At 41.7% G+C, this 20,048-nt stretch overlaps 1 protein-coding gene across 1 annotated transcript; it reads left to right on the forward strand.

Moving 5' to 3' along the window:
• Positions 1-9,128: 9,128 nt before the first annotated feature.
• Positions 9,129-20,048, forward strand: AMACR (alpha-methylacyl-CoA racemase). Its single transcript, XM_006156352.3, has 5 exons — positions 9,129-9,451; positions 12,156-12,299; positions 14,128-14,288; positions 16,541-16,727; positions 19,309-20,048. Exons 1-5 carry the CDS (start codon positions 9,205-9,207, stop codon positions 19,716-19,718), a joined length of 1,149 nt encoding a protein of 382 aa, XP_006156414.1. The 5' UTR covers positions 9,129-9,204; the 3' UTR covers positions 19,719-20,048.

Here is a 20,048-nt window from a genome sequence, read left to right on the forward strand (position 1 = left end):
GCTTACAATTAAGTTCCAGGTGTTAGAAAAAGTGATGTTCAAGGGAGCTGGAAGAAGGTCAAGATAATTTACCATTGCTTTCACAATTTTACCCTTGACTAAAATTAGATCTGAAAGATTAATTTATCTAGATGCAAGATACTAAAAAGAAGATAGCAGGTAAGTGTCATGGGAAATTTCAATTCTAATTTCAAATGAAGACAATCCCACAAATGAAATATGTGGGTTTCTGCTTGTTGCAAGAATGAAATACAGTATAGAAATGCTTCACATAATGATCAGATTTGGTAAACGTCCAGTGTAGAAAGGCCTACATTTGACCTGTGGACACTGAAGAGACTATAATGAGAAAATTGTATTGAGCATATTACAAATAAAAGCTGAAGTGGGAAATAAAATTTATAAAAGTTCAAACAGAGGATGGAATATGCAATGCAAACACCAAAAGACATGGCTAGAATTGGTAAATGTTTACTTTGGGCAATATACTGTGCTATTCCAGGACCTACTATAGCAGTTAAAGAAGCATTCTAACCTTCTCTGAGTTTTTAATCTAATGGAAGACAATAATTTAAAGGGAGGAAATACATAGATTATATGAGAAGTCTCCAAAATATTCATGGAAAATGCATTTTTCGATAACACTATGTGACAGACTTCAAAATTGTTTTGCACCAAAAAAAAAAAAAATCCCTCCTACTTTAATTCCATTTTTTCATGAACTTTTGAAGTACCCATGCATAATGTAAAATAGAATATGTTAACAGCCACAGAAAGCAACAGGCTAAGGATTCATAAAAGAAACAACATTCAGCCGAGAGCATAAAAAACTTGTGGAAAAGTTAATATTTGATGGACCGAGTCAATTTCTTACTTTGTTATGTTTGGGGTATTTTAAAAATGCTGATTCTAAAAAAATTACTGATTAGTAAGAAAGTACTCACTATAGGCCTAGCCATGGTTGTGCACGTGTTAGGGTGTTGCCTGCATAAAGCTAAAGCCGTGTGAGAAGCCCAGGATTTGGATTCCAGGTTAATCTGCACCCACTGAACCCGCTGTGAGTCTGGTTGGCTGGAAGGTTGGGGGTGGGGAGAACTCAGTGTCTGTCAGGGGTCCCTAGATGTCTCTCTCTCTTGAAAGAAATAGATAAATAATAAAATGCTTTAGAAAAACATATACATTGCATTGTTTATTCCAAATATTAAGAATAAACCATAAAAAATTAGCATTCTGAAGTATTTGCTTTTTTCTGTATAATTTATGAGTTTTTTTTTTTTTCCTGAGAGATTTTTGCTATAGGGTGCATGTGCTCACCAGAGAGACAGAGAAAGACATCAGAAAGCGACAAATCACCCCCGGGTGGGTGTGGGGATCGGCTATGCTGCAATTCCTCCTTCTCCATTCTCCTCTTGGGATTTTGGGCACATACGTTCACGCACCTGGTGTGAATTTTAAGCCACCGGGTCCAGGACTCACAACGTGGTCGACTACATGGGAGTCCAGCGATGTAACCATTACACCATCTGCTGGTCCCATGGCTTTTATTTTTGTTTATTATTTTTGTTATAAATTGTGTTCTTTATTCATGATAAAATGTATGTGCACACAAGCGTGTGTATGTGAGAGAGAGAGGAGCACCCTCCACAGATCTGGTCACTCTGTGACGCCCTTCTTCCAGTGTTCTAGCTAGTTTAATCTTGGGCACTTACATGGGAACCCAGCGTGCTTTAGGTTAATCAGGTGGGGATTTGAATGGGGGTCACCATGTGGAATTAAGCTTTTTTTGAGCAGTGTATTACTGCTATATCACAGAGCCAGTCCTGACTTTTATTTTGAAATATAGCAATGAACTATTTGACAGTATGACTTTTTAAGTTTTGTATTTTAACCCAATACATTAAGAATACTCTCAAATGCTACGCAGAGAATATTTGAAATCATAATTTAATGGCTGCATAGTTAATCTTTTCATTTTGGAATATAGTTTTACTGTTTTGTGTGTGTGTGTGTGTGTGTGTGTGTGTGTGTGTTGCTATTACATATAATTTGTCATGAACATTCTTTTATTTATTTTAAAAAATAAACTATGTGCATGGGGACCAGCAGTTGGTGTAATTACTATGTCACTGGACTCCTATGTAGTTGACCAGGGTTCAAGTCCCAGACCTGCTGGCTTAGACTCATACTGGGCCCATGTGCGTTTGTGCCCAAGATCCCAAGACGAGAATGGAGGAGAAGGGATTGCGGTGTGGCCATCCCCCCCTGGGGGGTGATTTCTCACGTTCTGTCTTTCTTTTTCTCTCTGTCTTTCTGGTGAGTGCACATGCCCTATAGCAAAAACCTCTTTAAAAAAAAAAAACCCTATGTGCATGTAATTATTTTATTAATTTTCTAGAACTTGAATTATTTGGTCAAAAGATATACACATTTTCTGGATTGCTTGCTTCATGAGAAAATAGACAAGCATCCTATAAAGGGTCTCATGCCACAGTCCTTCCTACACCCTTTCCCAGCCAGCTAGAATAATAGGCACACAGACCTGGCATGTACAGGTTGACTTGGAAACCGAACCCTGATCTTCCATAAAGCTTCCTTCACTGCAGAGCATTTCATTACTGATGTACCATCACGAATGAGCCAAAAGGTATAGACATTTTCAAAACTAATAATAAAGTCAAAGTAAAACCAACTTGTACTTATGTTAGAAGGGACTTTACTCAAAAGCGTTATTGCAGTGAGGGTAGGGAGACTTGCAATCGGCAGAAGTCTCTGACTATGAGGTCTGCATCTCAGGGGTCACGCAGAAATAGGCTTTCTTTTACAGGGGAAGTAAACAAGGCTAGAAAGAACTGTGTGCGGGAATGGGATGAGTGGGTCACAAACATTATGGGATGATTGACCAAGGAATATTTTTCCCTGAGGTCAGTACATTTTCCAGGGGTCATGAAGGGGAGGCTATTCAGTTTCCAGGATTCAAAGTGGGCCAATGATCTTAAAGGATTATTGCAATATGGGTAGAGAGACTATTGCAATAGTGAGAAAGTGAGAAGCCTGACAAAATTTGATCAAGTTAACTTGTGCTTTGCCTAGATTGACTATCAGGGACAAAGAGTTCTGCTAATATTCATGAGATAAGAAAATGAGAATTTGGAAGATCTCTGTTTGTCTTTGTCCTAGAAAAACACGAAAGTAATATCATAGGAGGAAGAATAGTTCTTTGCTGCAAGCCATTTTCCAGAACCCAAAAGGATAGAGAAATTACGTAACTATGGCTGTTTTCCAGGAGCACGGGGAAAGTTCAACATTGCCAATAATTTAGTCGAATTGCCCTTCAAAATCCATACACCTACTAGCAGTAGTAGAGAATGCCAAAAATACTGAGATAGACAGGATTTTGACTCATGAGGCTGGGAGACAAAGTGTTTTATGCAAGGAAAAACAGTACAGAAAAAGACGTAAAGGCAAGAAAATTGCAAGTTAAGTGTGGACAGTAGCATACTATGTAGTTTTCCTGGAACAAATGGTCCATGGAGGACTACGGCAGGTCAGGCTAAAAGGAGGGTTAGGAGAAATGTCATAGATTTTTTTCAAGAGAAGGCCTGCACTGAAATGATCAGCTAAAGTCATTGTTAATTTGTGATCAGTGGTTAACATAACCAGAACTATATATTTTTTTATTTTTCATTTTTTTAGAGAGATTTTTGCTATAGAGTGTGTAGACTCGGCGGAGACACAGAAAGAGATAGAGAGACACAAAGCGAGAAATCACCCCTTGCGGGGGATGGCCATGCCGCAGCCCCTTCTCTTCATTCTTCTCTTGGCGTTTCAGGCACACATGCACATGCGCCTGGTGTGAGTTTCAAGTCTCCAGGTCCAGGACTGGAACCAAGATGACTATGTGGGAGTCCAGCAATGTAACCATTATGCCATCTGCTGGTCCCATAATCAGAACTATATTTTAAGAAGATAAGTCTTTGGGATCAACAGATGGCATAATGGTTATGTTGCTGGACTCCCACGTAGTCGATCGTGGTTCGAGTCCCTGACCCAGTGGCTTAAAACTCACACCGGGCACATATGTGTGTGTGTGTGTTTCCAAAATCTTGAGAGGAGAATGGAGGAGAAGGGACTGCGGCATGGCCATACCTCCCAGGGGGTGATTTCTCATTTTCCCATCTCTCTGTCTCTCCATCGAGCGCACATGCCCTGTAGCAAAAAACCTCTGAAAAAAAAGAAAGAAAGAAAATACATCTTTGAAATTTAGAGGGTTAACAGTTCTTTTTTCCTGGAGATAAGCATAGGCTTGTTGGTTCTGACTACGCATCCCCCATTTCTTCTCCAAATATTTATAGATACAATATAAGGTAAAGAAGTACAACTCTTGATTGGATGATAAGTATGAGCCCAGGGAAATGGACGCTGCATTTCCCTACCCTGCTTCCCCCTAGTAGCTCTGCAAAAATACACCCACACCCACTGACAGTTATCTTGTGTGTTTAGTATTGCAGCAATATTGTGCAACAGGGTAAAAGAACTTTTCCTACTGGCGAGAGTGAGTTATTTGGGCAAGTCACCTAACGTCTGTGTCTCAGCCTCCTTATTGGTAAAATTGCATTATCTATTAGCATGTACCCCAGGGATTGTAAGAAGGAATATATTAGTTATTGCATATATTAATTAGGTATTGATGCATAACAACCACAAATTAGCAACTTAAAATAACACAGACTCATTATTTCACAATTATTTTTGTGGGTCAGGATATTGGCTTAGCTAGATCTTTTGTAGTGGTGGAGTATCTTATAACACTGTCGAGGTGTTGGCCAAGATGGGTCATCTGAAAGCTCAAGTACGGAGGAATCTGCTCCTGTGCTCCCTAATGTCACTGGCAGAATTCAGTTCCTTGAAGATTGTTGGACTGAGGGCCTCAATTTCTAGCTAGCTATTGTCTGGGAGCTGCCCTCAGCTCCTGGCCATGTGGGTTTCTCCAAAGGATGGCTTACTTCATCAAAGCCTACAAGCCGAAAAGGCAATAGAGGCTGCCAGCAAGACAAGGCTACATTCTCCTGGGATCGAATCATGGATGTGACATTCTGTTACCTTTGTGGTTAGAAACCGATCATGAGACCCACCTACACTCCAAGAAAGATGCTTACACAGGGCGTGATTACTTACGGCAGGCGGCCTGAGAGTGGCACAGCAGATGCTCTGTGAGGCTGATTATCCATGGGAAGGTTCTCAGTTCACATCTGGAGACCTCACTAAGTCTGCCAAGCACACACACACCCATAATCTGGGACTGGATGAGCCTGGGGGTAGATCTCAACATCAAAACCTTGGGGAAACTATTTCTTTCTGTCTCTTTGTCTGGGTCTCTCGCTTATGGAAGAAATAAGTCAACTTAAAAAAAAAAGACTACGTATGGCAAAGAAACCTAGAATCTAGGAAGCATACTTTCATAGCTAAACAACGCTCTGGGATATAAAATGAAGTCTATTAGGTGACCTGAGACCCTCATTAGAGACTATTTAAAATTTGGGGCCAGCTTGTGGTGTGGTGGTGAAGGTACTAGATCCCATATGCTGACTGCGGTTTGAGTCCCAGAACTGGTGGCTTAAAAATCATGCTGGGCAAGTAAACGTGTGCCTAAAAGAGTGCACATATCCTATGGCAAAAACCTAAACCAAACAAAATGTGAGTTAAAGGATGCATGTATTAGGTTGCTAAGGCTGCCATAACAAAATACCAGAGTGAGTGGCTAAAACAACAGGAATTTATTTTCTCACAATTTTGGAGACTAATCCAAGATCAAAAGATCAAATTACTGACTTTTTTTTTTTTCTTCTGAAGTCCTCCTCTGTGGTTTGCAGATGGCAAATGTCCTCACTTAGTCATGCTGGGTCTTCACATGGCCTCTCCTAGGTTTGTTTTCTGTGTCCTAATTTCCTCTTTTCATGAGGACACCAGTTATCTTGGATTAATGCCCATCTTATGATATCATTTCACCTTACCTCTTCAAAGGCCCTATCTCTGGGGATAGGACATCAACATATGAATTTTGAAGGGACACAATTTACTCTGTAAGACAAGATACGTATCTGATGCAGAAAGAACCTGAAGAGTCACGTGTGATTTCCCAGAGCCCTCTCTGCTTTGTCTGAACTTCCCTTTTGATAACCTGAATCTTTGAAATTATTAATAAAGTTTGATGCTGGGTAAATTTGTGATTCATGTGAATCTGACCCTGGGTATTAGTGCACCCTATACTGTTTATTATTTATTTATTTATTTATTTTTAGAAAAAGATACGAGAAGCAAACGTGATGAAATATTTGTCAGTCCAAATGTCCACTATGATATTCTTCGTAGCTTTCTCTTTCTAAGTTTCTCAAAATAAGAAAAAAAAGAGGAGATAAGGAACTTTTATTCTTAAGCAAAGGTAGGAACATGGGATAGAGACAGGCGAGGACATTTAAATATGGAGGCAGGTGATAAAATCGAAGGCAAAACTTGGCCCACTTGTCATCAAGATCTTTTAGGTAAGCTTGCTCTAATCCAATATGAAAATAAAACTTATCCAGAAAAGAAATCGCTTTGTCAAATTAAGATCAAAGAGATTACAGAAAGGAAACAGGGCTGCTGGCCATCTGCTATTTGATTTCTACCTATTAACTTTCATAAATTACCCTTTCTCATGATAAAAACATGCAGGAGACCCCTTTAGTGGGGGCCACACAGCTTTAAGTCACAAAGAAGGCCCCATTGTTCCACGATCACTAAACTGTTCAGATAACTTATGCTCATGGACTTTCACCCAATCCTAACCCCTCCAATCCTATCCCTTTTTCCATCACCCTTAAACTGTGCTCTAATATCTTTGACTAATGTGAACTCTTTTTTAAAAAATTTATTTTATTTATTTATGTATTCATTCATTTATTTCTTAATTTGACCAGAGAGAGACAGAGGGTGAGAATGAGAGAGAAAGGAAGTGAGAAAGCAAGCCACCAGATTCAGGACTCGAACCCTGGTCGGCCATGTGGGAGTGTCCAGCGCCTTAACCACCATGCCACCTGCTGGTCCCGACTAATGTGAACTCTTAAAGTACACCTCTTTTTAAGTTTAAAAGAGGCTTCCTGTAACCAGCAGATGGTGCAATGGTTATGTCTCTGGACTCCCATGTAGTCAACCACGGTTTGAGTCCCAGACCTGACGGCTTAAAACTCACACTGGGCATGTATGTGTGCATCTCCAAAATCCTGAGACGAGAATGGAGAAGAAGGGGTTGCAGTGTGGCCATCTCTCCTTGGCCGTCTCTCCTGGGGGGGGGGGGTGATTTCTTGCTTTCTGTCTCTCTGTCTTTCTGGCTAGTGCACGTGCTCTATAGCAGAAATCTCTCTTAAAAAAATAAAATAAAATAAAAGAGGCTTGCTTCCTTGGTACTGGTGGGCCTGTCTGCTAGTGAGGGCTGGCTACCTGGCCCATAGTCTGGCCCTTATTGTGAGCTAGCTTTGTAAAACCAATGAATGCGTTCTTTGCAGTTGTCCTTTCTCATTTGACAAGGCACAGAGAAGATCCCTTCCAGTGGGAGGCAGTCTTTCCCTCAGGTGGAAAGTCACAGAGCCCAGAAATGATTTGAGAATTCATCAAGATTACCTCGAGTTTACCTAAAAGATCTTGATGACAAATGGGCCAAGTTTTGCCTTCGATTTTATCACCTGCCTCCAAAAATACACAAACCAACACTTACAAAGGATTAGTGCAGAGATTGTTCTAGCACCCACTTCTGGCAATAGACTAGTCATTGCTTACCCATAACAGATACTCTCCAAGGCCCTCAGTGGATGCCAGAAATTATGGATAGTACAGAATCCTTTACGTTCTACATTTTCCTCAATACATACTTACCTATGATAAAGTATAATCATAAACTAGGCACAGTAAGAAATGAACCATAAATAGAATTATAAATTAATAACAAATAGTACAATGAGAACAATATATTGCAATGAACGTTATGTAAATGTGGTAAATCTTATTGTATTGTACCCACCTATTTGCAAACCTTGGTAGTCCCATGGACAACTGAAACTCTTGCTAAACTTTATTGGTTTGAAAAGGCCTGCATACTCCTGCTTGGATTCCATAAGCAAACACTTGGATGTCTGCTTCCTTAGTCAGTTGCTAAGTTACAATTACAGCAGCCACACTTCAGTCACAGAAAGCCCACCCTGTATGCTGTGCTTCCACAGGCAAAACATCAAGATATAACCAGTCCAATTATTTCTCTACCTCGTTCCCTCACTTTTTTTGTGTTTTTGTACCTCACTTTCCCTTTCTTGTGCATAAATGTCACCTTATCATGTGGCTATCTGGAGTCCTTTAGAAGCCCTTCTGGGGGCTGGCTCATTCAAATTGTTTTTGATCAGTTAAACTCCGCTAAATTAAATTGTTGAAATTTTTCTTTTAACACTCCCGAAAATCAAAACATGGGTAAGGGAGGACTACAGTGTGCAAGTTCCTAGAGCTGTCAAAAATTATGTTAGGCCACCTACACACAAGCTATACATAGAAGAAAGGAAACAATTTGTAAACGTAGTAGGACTATTTGTGATTACCTTATTGAAAACTAGAAACCATAATTATCCGTAGAAATAGCAAGTGATAAAATTAGTTTAAAAGCACTCTCATTTGGCTTCCATGGACATCTACTCCCTCTGAAGTTCTGCTATTAAAATTCTTTCTCCAGCGCATCTAGGAGGGATCTCGTTATTTCTGGGACGAGATCATAGGGTAGCTAGCAAAGACATAACGGCATTGCAGAAGACACTGCCGGTGGAAGGAACTACCTTGGCATTTGTTGTTAGGTATTTAGGTACTTTTAATATTTCCCTAGTGTCAGACAGAAGTAGGGGCTTAAATAGCACAATGGCTGGGGATCGCCCCGGTGAGAATAAAAGCGTGTTGAGAGGACAGTGACAGGCCGTTGTTACCAAGGTCAACTTCTGCAATTTAGGACTCGAGTGGACTTTGCGCCTGCAGCGCGGGGAGGTGCCAGGACCCAGACGCCTCGGCCGCGCGCAGGCGCAGGAGGCGCGAGCGCGCACTGTGGGCGGGGCGTCGGGGCGCCGGCTGGGACTATCTCCGAGGGCGAGCTTCCCGGCTGCTCAGTCTTCTCTGCCAGCGGATTCGCTGGGCTTCACGATGGCGCTGCGGGGCGTGTGTGTCGTGGAGCTAGCCGGCCTGGCCCCGGGCCCGTTCTGCGGTATGATCCTAGCGGACTTCGGCGCGCAGGTGCTACGCGTGGACCGGCCCGGCTCCAGCGGCGATGTGAGCCGCTTGTCCCGAGGCAAGCGCTCGCTGGCGCTGGACCTGAAGCGGCCGGAAGGAGCCAGCGTGCTGCGGCGCCTGTGCGAGCGGGCGGATGTGCTGCTGGAGCCCTTCCGCCACGGTGAGCCCCGGCGCTCCGCAGGCTGGATGCAGCAGGGTCCCGCAGAAGGAGGGCACTGCCCTTTGAAAGTGCTCCCGCCCCTCCTTTGCCTTGTTGGCACATTGGCACATGCACCCTCGGCCGTCCCAGCCTTTTGGGGCCTTTCTGCCGTAGTTCATGCTGTTGATCATTCGCCTCTTCATAGTGTTCCAGCACTGGGATTCCGACGTGCTGCTGCTAGACGTCTTGTTATTACTCTGGTTCTCCGTTTGCTTCTCTCTACTTCCCAAGTGCCTCTTTGTTTTTCTAATCATCCTTCTAAATTACATTTGCCTTTCCTGATTATTTGGGGGTGTTAAGCCCTATGGGAATCCATTGAAAACCCTAGATTCTGTTCCTGGAAAACTGAATGTAGGCACATAGAGACTTAGCTGCGATTTGGCGAGTAATGTACCCTGTGAAGCAGTCCAGGGACATAGGCTAATTCTCCGGAGCTCAGGGCTAATCCCCCAGTTGTGGGGCCGCCTTATCCGTGGCTCTTGTCTTCATTTTTTTTAGACGATAATGCGTAAGTCTGTAATTGTACCCAACTTCAAGAGCCACACACTACTGGCAGACACAGGTCCTGTCTTCCAACACGATAACTCTAAGACTCAAACTGAGCCTTCCCATTTTCCTTCTAAAATGGCATTTCCTCTTTTTGTATTATTTATCTCAGTGATAAATCAGTTCATCCAGTTGCCTGAATCAGAAACCAGTTCTCACCCGTCCCTGTGTGTGTCTCGTCTTCCTTTCACCCCTACCTGTTTGTTTGTTTTTTGAGAGGTTTTTGCTATAGGGCATTTGTTCTCACCAGAAAGACACAGAGACAGAAAGCGAAAAATCACCCCCCAGGGGGGATGGCCTCACCACAATCCCTTCATTCTCTTGGGACGCACTCACACGTACCCAGTGTGAGTTTAAGTCCTTGGGTCCAGGACTCAAACTGGTCGACTACATGGGAGTCCAGCAACATAGCCATTACGCCAACTGCTGGCCCCCACCCTACCTGATTTTAATGATCACTGATCAGCCCTTCTTCCTTAACCACTTCCAAACCTGCTACAACTGCTTTGATGCTGGGATCACAGCCTTTTTTTTGTTTGTTTTGTTTTCTTTTTTTGGAGAGGTTTTTGCTGTAGGGCTTGTAGGCTTGCCAGAAAGACAAAGACAGACAGAGACAGAAAACGAATGGCCACGCCGCAATCCCTTCTCCTCCATTCTCCTCTCGGGATCTTGGGCACGAACACACGCACTCACACGCGCCGGAGTTTAAGCCACCGGGTCTGGGACTAGAACTGCGGTCGACTACTTAGGAGTCCAGCGACATAGCCATTACGCTAACTGCTGGTCCCAACAGCCTTTTAAAAACTGGTGTTTGGGTCCATGCTCAGCTGCCAGAACAATGTAGAGTAAAATTCAAAGCGTTGCCTGGCATATGGCAGGGAGTTAGTAAATACTCTGAATGAGTTGAATGTCAAAGGGACACCAGGCTTATTTAAATAAGTTAACTCATTTAACCCTCACAGCCATATTTAAGGATTGTAATAATAATAATTAATAAATCCCCTCCCTAAAGATGAGTAGCCTTAGCATAGTTAAATAATTTGCAGAAGGCCTTGTGATTAGGTAAATAGTGCTACACATAAGGACATGGCCTCCAGATGAGAAGTTGTGGCTGGCTTTTAGGTGATAAACTGAAGTTCTTTTGTGATTTATTATACAATACAGTACTTTAGGAAGATAAAGACTGAGTTTATTCCTTACCCTTGATGGTTCTTTTTAATACTAGGAGGCTTCAGTCACCAGTTACCTGGGTTTTGTGCAATAAACTCCATATTTGGTAATAAGAGCTTAAGAGTTCTCAGGTGCAATTGCAACTAAGTTTTCTTTCCATGGATGTTAACTAAAGTTTGTGTGTGTGTGTGCGTGTGTGTGTGTGTGTGTGTGTGTGTGTGTGTGTGTGTGTGTGTGTGTGTGTGTGTGTGTGTGTGTGTGTGTGTGTGTGTGTGTGTGTGTGTGTGTGTGTGTGTGTGTGTGTGTGAATGTAGGCTTTTTAGGGGGCTTTGGAAACAGATCAGGTGAGAATCCCACCAGGAGCTCTTCAGCTGATAGGGTATGTGTGCACACAAGTACAACATGAGGTGGGCTATGGTGGACACTGATGTGGAAATAGAAACAGAAAGAGATTAACTAAAGGGAGATGCCTGCCCAGGGACTGAATAGGTTTGAATATGCTTAGGAGAAATAGAAAAGTGCTAGAAGAAATAACACACATTTCAAGAATGGTGGCCCCAGGGACCGAGTGGTGGTGCAGTGCTGTACCGGACCTGGTGCTCCGTGGGGCTGACTCACATGGGAGGGTTTAAGATTAGCATGCAGAGACCTCCCTGAAATGCTGGGCGTGTCTGTGTGCCCATGATCGGGGGTTGGCTAAGGGGTGCGTTGTGGTGTTGAGACCCCCATTGGGTGTGCTGTCTTTCTTTCAGAGGAAGAGATAAATATACTTAAATAAAAAGGAATGGTGACTCACTTTTGGGGTCCTTAACCACTGGAAACATGCTATATGCCTGCCACAAATAGTATTAGTATTACCTGTAAGAGTGCTGTTTCATGATTGCTGCAGAGAAAGGATTATCCCCATCCTCAATTCATGCTCACTTAAAGCATGTACTTGTCTCTTAAGGTGTCATGGAGAAACTCCAGCTCGGCCCAGAGATTCTACAGCAGGAGAATCCGAAGCTTATTTATGCCAGGTTGAGTGGGTTTGGCCAATCAGGAAAATTCTCCAGAGTAGCTGGCCATGACATCAACTTTTTGGCTTTGTCAGGTATGTTGGAAAACAATTCTCTACACTTTGTTCTCATTGAAGAACTACAGTTTTATGATGAACAAAAAAATTTTTTTTGAGAGGTTTTTGCTATAGAGTGCGTGCACTCGCCAGAAAGACAGAGAGAGAGAGACAGAGAGAAAGTGAGAAATCACCCCCCAGGGGGGACGGCCACGCCGCAATCCCTTCTCCTCCATTCTCCTCTCGGGGTCTTGGGCACGCACATGTGCGCGGCATGAGTTTAAGCCACCAGGTCCGGGACTCGAACCGCGGTCGACTACATGGGGGAGTCCAGCGACATAGCCATTATGCTAACTGCTGGTCCCCGAACAAGAATTTTTAAAGGTGAAGATTTAAATACTCAGCAGAATCAGTAAGGAGAGCACAGTTGTCTAAAATGAGCTGATATGGATTCTTGGAATAGCAATTCTCAAACACTTGGCCCTATTTTAACACAGTAGAGGGATAATGTCTTCTCATCAGTAACATTTGTTTCCTATATTTGTGGAATGAGTTCTCAAGCAAGCCCCTACTAAGGCTTGGGAGTAGACGTAGTTGCTGTACAGTTTGAAGAGGTTCACGTAGTTTGATTCTGACACCCTTCATTGAAAAACACTGCCCGAGTCACCGTGATCAACCACTAGGAAAAGCCATGGTTTATTAGAATTTATTAGAATCCTTTATTAGAATCTTTGCCCATGAGAGAGCATGTTAGTAGACTCTGATTCTAGACTGTTAAGCACTTTATCTTGTTAACTGAAGGATGTCTTAGATTTTCTATGGGTGCACAATTTAAACACTGAGGGAAAAGGTGAGTGCAGAGTTGACTTTTTACATCTGCTTTATAATTTAATCCCTTTTCTTTTTCTTGTGTACAATTTAATTTTTCTTCCATCTCTAATAAAAATAAAAGTGTGTTGTACTGTTTTAAAGCCACAGAACAGATAATAATCATGCCCCCCCCCAAAAAAAACTCAGTGAGAAAAAACTTAGCAATAAAAAATGGAAAATATCTGTTAGAACTGAGTTTTAGGGAAGAGCAAACCAACATAACAGGAAACCTGTTTTGAGGGAGAGCCTGTTTAGGCTAAACAGGTTCAGATTTGGAAAAGCATTGTATACGGTACTTGTTTTTATCCAAGTTCACAACTAAAGAGATTGGTTATTCCTTTAAGATAGATGTTTGTACATTTATTTAAAAGACACATTTACCCAGGCCTTAAAAACCATGGTGGCCTTTCCAGCCCCTGGGGCCCAGCAACAGTTCCAGGCTAAAAGGCTGGTCTGAAGACCAAAGCTGACCTCATTGAGCCTCTCAGTCATGCTGCCCTGGTGGCCACCAGTCCATGTGGCTGCACAAGTAAATGTAAATAAAATACTCGTGTCAGACATGTGGCTGCACAAGTAAATGTAAATAAAATCCTTGGGTCAGCCCCTCCGTGGCAGCAGCCATGGACATGGACAATGCCCGTGGACAGAGAGGGCCGTGCGTTTCCACCATGTTGGAGCTCTGCGTGACAAGTGCTGGGAGTGTGCACTGGAAATGGAACCTGGGATGGCCCGGCTGTCACCCAAGCCCACCCCAGGGTACTCACAAGGCAGAGCACACAAATGACAAGAGATGAGCAGGATGTCCATAGGCTAGAGGGGACTGGTATGTGACAGACAGTCAACAGGGCCCACAAGTACACCACCCTCACTCTAGGGAAAACAGGTGCTCAGTGATAGGTGGAGAAGGTCCCACTTTAAAACAAAAACATGCTTTACAAAGGAAAAAAGTGAGATGTTACATTTTAAAAAGACATTAAATTTGTTTTTAATGATGCAGGTGTCCTATCAAAAATTGGCAGAAGTGGTGAGAATCCATATGCCCCGCTGAATCTCCTGGGAGACTTTGGTGGTGGAGGCCTCATGTGCGCACTGGGCATCGTGATGGCTCTTTTTGAACGCACACACTCTGGCAAAGGTCAGGTCATTGATGCAAACATGGTAAGTGTTAATTGGGGAAAATTATAAGCCTTCCTCTTGTTCATAAATACAATAGTGACTGCCTCAAATCCTTTCTTGAGCAAAATAAGAGAGAAATGAAATTTGAAGATCGCCATTTGTTACTGAGGCTATTTTTTTTCTTTAAAATAACCTGATATCCTTTATACATGTCAAGATGTCATATATATATTTAGGCATGTTTATTTCTTCCATGAGACTGAGACAGAGAGAGAGAGGAGTGTACTACCAATAGGGTCTCCGTGCCACCCTCTACCTCTAGCCTCAGCCAATCCAGATCATGGGTGAATACCTGGGGTACTCAGGAAGGTCCTAGAACCTGAACCTGGGACCTTTCCAGGAGTCCAGTTGTTACTGTTGCACCACCACCTGGACCCAGAGTGCCATGTTCTGATGAACTGTTTGTGGAGTCTACTCACTAAGTTTTCATGACACATCTGAATTGCAACAATTTCTCCCAAGTTATCTTTTGTGCTTATAATGGAGGTTTCAAAAAACCATCATTCAGAACTGAGTTCAAGATGACTCCCACAGAAGGTGAAGAAGATTCCTGGATAGACCTTCCTGCTGCATTTTGCAAGGCATGCTTCAATGTCACAAGGCTTCTGTTTATTTACTGTTGTAAATTGAGCACAGGCCTAATGCTCTGCCAGACACTTTCCCTGTGTAATTTTATTTAATCCTCAAAGTGACCATGGTTCAAGTCTCATACCCGGTGACTTGAAAATCATACCAGGTGCATGTGTGTGCATGCCCAAGATCCCGGGAGAATGGAGGAGAAGGGCAGTGTGGCCATCCCCCTGGGAGATGATTTTTCACTTTTCCTCTCACTGTCTCTCTCTCCCTGGCAAGTGCATGTATGTACCCTAAGGCAAGAAATTAAAAAAAAAATTTAAAAAGAAGAAAACGAAGCATAGACATTTGCCCAAGGTCCCACAGCTTATTGGGAAGAGCGAAGTCCAGAGCCACTGCACAGTTGCATTTTCACAGACACTGAAGATACGATGGAGAATGGATGTGAGGGAGAGAAGACTAGGGGCAGAGGCCAGTTGCTGCGTTATTGTTGAGAGATAGGAAATGTACATGGGGATTTCAGGAAGTTTATGGAGAAACAGAACTAAAGCCTATGTTTATTTCAGTACAGGAAAATTGAAATCCATATAGTTTTTTGTTCCCCCATAATATGTATTTTTCATGAACTTTTGAAGCCCCTTTGTGCTAAAGCAGCTAATGGTGGGTGGGTTTAGATTTAAGGTATATTTGAGGTATATCATTAAAAGTAGAGAAAATAGTATAATGGACTCCTTGTATCCTCACTTAGCTCCAAAAATGATCAGCATTGGGACCAGCAGATAGTGTAATGGTTACATCACTGGACTCCCACTTAGTCGACCACAGTTCTAGTCCCAGACCCAGTGGCTTAAACTCACTTTGGCATAGGATATTCTTGGTTATCACAATAGTCAAAGCTTTCAGACTTTGAATTCATAAATATTCTTGATGTGTAAAAAAAGCATGGTACATATTCTGTTATATGATCTCAATCACAACCTGGGAGGACCTGGAAGGATACTGCAAATTGTAAATTGTGGGACCAGCAGATGGCATAATGGTTATGTTGCTTGACTGCTCTGTAGTTGACTGTAGTTCAAGTCCTGGACTCGGTGATTTAAAACTCATGCTAGACACATATGCATACGTGCCCAAGATCCCAAGAGGAAAATGGAAGAGAAGGGATTGCGGTGTGCCATCCCCCCCGGGGAGTGATTTCTCACTTTCTATCTCTCTGTCTCTTCCATGAGTGTATGTGCCCTATAGCAAAAATCTCTCTAAAACAAACAAAACCCTGTAAATTTCTTGTGATCATAGATGACTTTGATTTTTGCTCCAGTGTTTTTCAGGTTCCTATAATGCATACATTATTTTTTTTAAATCAAGGTTATTTTTAAAACCTGAGAAAAAGCACAAACACTTTGCTAGTCTTTATTTGAAAAAAAGAAAAAGTAGTTCTTTCTAAATTTTTCAGTATTTTCCGAGCTGATGAATGTAGCCAGTTGTTATACTACCATATATCTCATCAAATTCACTTTCTAGAAATACCAAAGAAGTTGTACAATTAGCTATACTCTTCATATACTCTGAGATAAGCCCTATAATGCACATTACAAAAAATAAACAGAAGTTAATGTTTTGTTTGTTTGAATCATGTGGATTTGTATTCCGCTTCTTCAAAGGTGGAAGGAGCAGCCTATCTAAGTTCTTTTCTGTGGAAAACGCAAAAAACAGGGCTGTGGGAACAGCCTCGAGGACAGAACATATTAGACGGTGGAGCACCTTACTATACAACTTACAGAACAGCGGATGGACAGTTCATGGCTGTCGGAGCTATAGAGCCCCAGTTCTATGAGCTGATGATCAAAGGTGAGTGACCTTCACAAGCCTCTTCCCTTCCCCTTTGGTTGTAGATGTTCTTTAGCCTATAGTCTGGGTCTTTTGAAATTCATAATGTAATTATAACTACCTCTTTTTATTCAACAATATAGTAAAGATGTTCTTTCATGTCAATATGAAAGATCTATGACCCTTTTTATATATTAACCATATCATACTGGTTGGCCTGCCTGTACTAAAATGTGTGTGATTCTAATCATATTCTGTTAAAACAGCATATAAAGATGCTACCAGTAAGCCAGCCTGTGGTTTGGTGGTTAATATGGCTGAATTCTGCATAGCTAACTGTGCAGTTCAAGTCCTGAACCCAGCAGCTTGAAAAACATGCTAGGCATATGTGTGTGTGGGTGCCCAAAATTCCAAAAGGAAGAAAAGGAAGAAATGGAGCAAGAAATGCTTCTTGTTTGTGCAGTGCAGAGATGGAAAATTAGAACCTTCGAAGATCTATGTTAGACATGAATGCAGTCCTGTACATGTGCACATGTATGGCCTTCTAAATTCCCAGGAATATGTTAGAGCTTGTCAGAGCCATTTTTAGACATTGCATTCCCTAGCTTTTGTTTCTTTTTTTCTTTTTTAATCTTCACCGTTCTGACAGGGGTTAGGTGGTATCTCATTGTGGTTTTAATCTGCATATCCCTTATGATGAGGGATGTTGAACATTTTTTCATATGCTTTTTTAGCTGTTTGTATATCTTCTTAGAGAGTTGTTTGTTCAGCTCATTCTCCCATCTTTTAATTGGGTTGATCATGTTTTTGGGGGGATAACCCACTTGAATTCCCTGTGTAGTCTGGTTATCAGTCCCTTAAGAAAGGCATAGTTTACAAAAATATTCTCCCATTCCAATGGTTGTTGATTCACACTAATTACTGTGTCTTTTGTTGTGCAGAAGCTTAATCTGATGTAATCTCACTTCTCTATTTTGGGAATTATCGCCTCTCTCTTTCTCTGGTGAGCATATGCACTCTCTGGCAAGATTAAAACAAAGCAAAACAAAAGCAAAGATATTACTAGCAATAGCTACGCTCTATTATTATTATTTTTTTAACAAAAGCACAGTTTGGGAGTGGGGGATTTGACAAGGTTTCATCATGTTGCCTTGATGTAGTCCTCCTGCTCCAGCCTTCTAGCTATAGCTAGGACTGAACCTAGCTTTTTCAGATTTGACTGGAAACCAAATTTGAGCCTGCAGTGCACCCTCAGGCATGGTGTATCAGTGCCTTACTGCTTTTGCCACTTTTGCTGGGCCTGAATGCTCATTTTATGTGGTTTTTTAATCACAGAATTTGGAGCACTTAGGAAAGGGAAAGCAAAGTGAAAGTTATCCTTAAAAACATTTCCTTGTAGATAGTAGTGATAACCTGAAACTATGGTCCATTATTTGTCCTGATATTTGAATGGGACACATGGCTACAGAGAAAAAAATTATTCAGGTAACCCATAGGTATCTATTCATAAAAGTGCAGAACTGTGTGAGTTCTTCATATTTCCTCAAAGCCCTAAGAGGTGGCAGTGTTCACATCCTCTTCTGTAGCAGTTTTGGCATCTTCACAGCAGCCACTGATCTTCAACAGCATAGGGAAGGAAAATGAGACAAATGAGAATTACTGGATAAACTCGACTAAAGTCACACAAAATATTCGGTGTAAGGAAAGGGCCTTTCATTCTTTTTCTACTCTTAATCGTCCACATTTAAAAATTCTCTTACATAAGAAGAAAGGTGGCACTTACCATACCCCAGTCAAGTGGCCTTTGGGGTATAATTTAATCAGCACTGGTGTTCAGGAGTGTCTGCGGGGGTAGGCTCAGGTGGATAATAGAAGAAGCACAGATCGAGTCATGGGCTCTAAAGGAGCCAATCTTCTTGTTGAGTCCCCAGGTGGGTGCTCTCATCTCCTTGGCGAACCATTCTAGCTCTTCACATGCCTGAGAGAAATGTCTGCCTGCCCCAGTTGACAGGCTAGCTGACACCTGTGTCAGGTTTGCTAGAGGAATGAGTCTTTGGCAACCTACAAGCCCCAAACTCTTCCTGAGCTCTTTTATTTTACCAAAATAAAGAGAAATAAAATATTATTTATAAAATTGCAATCCCGAATGTAATCATTTATGTTTCAGCTTCTTCCTCGAAAATCAAGAAATTGCTCAGGTTTGATATTTATAGTGTTTGGGTGCATTATAGAAAATACAGAGTTGTGTAATTCAATATGACAGATTATAATATGCTGAGAACATTTCTTTGTCAAAATCTACTCAGAGGAAAGAAATCTATTTTTGTAAGTTAGACCATTAAAAGTAGACTACTTTTGATGAAATGTAAACAAATCTTCATATTACCAAGTCTTTTTTTAAGTGCCGCTACCCATCTCTGTCCTCTCCAGTCTTTGTCATCAACTTCATATCAGTTGTGAATTCCTACTCTTGACTCATTTGAATGAGAAACCTTACAGAACATCTTATTTGGGACAGTATAATTACTCAAAATTCATTTTAATTGATTATAATCACTTCCCACAAAACATAATAATTTAAAAAATTGAATTTTCTCCCCAGGACTTGGGCTAAAGTCTGATGAACTCCCCCCTCAGATGAGCATGACTGACTGGCCAGAAATGAAGAAGAAATTTGCAGATATATTTGCAAAGAAGACAAAGGCAGAGTGGTGTCAAATCTTTGATGGCACAGATGCATGCGTGACTCCGGTTCTGACTCTTGAAGAGGTTGTCCATCATGATCACAGCAAAGAACGGGGCTCTTTCTTCATGGGTGGAGAGCAGGATGTGAGTCCTCGCCCTGCACCTGTGCTCTCTGACACCCCAGCCATCCCATCTCCCAAACCGGATCCTTTGGTCGGGGAACATACTGAAGAGATACTTAAAGAATTTGGGTTCAGCCAAAAAGAAATTGATCAACTCACCTCAGATAAAATCATTGAAAGTTATAAACCAAAAGCAAATCTCTAACTTCCAGCTCAAGCGAATTTTAATAATGCACTTAGTACATGAATAATGCATAAAATGGTGCGTGCGCACGAGCACACCCACACAGAAGAATAGCACTGTGGTAGTCCAGCTCTTCTTATCAAGAATCAACTGGAAAGTCTGATTACACAGTAATGATTGAAATCTGAAATGATTATCATCGGGGCTTTTGATTTAGGAATTATTTTGTGAACTTAGACTAAATTGTACCAGTTCTTCTGCCTTCCAATTTACTTGTAGAATGTCCTTGTTGATATTAAAATACTCATGTACTCATATTTTAAATAAATTAATATAATGGTTTTTATTATA

The sequence above is a fragment of the Tupaia chinensis genome, unplaced genomic scaffold (assembly GCF_000334495.1).
Source record: "Tupaia chinensis unplaced genomic scaffold, TupChi_1.0 Scaffold000489_1, whole genome shotgun sequence".
Classification (NCBI taxonomy): Eukaryota; Metazoa; Chordata; class Mammalia; order Scandentia; family Tupaiidae; genus Tupaia; species Tupaia belangeri.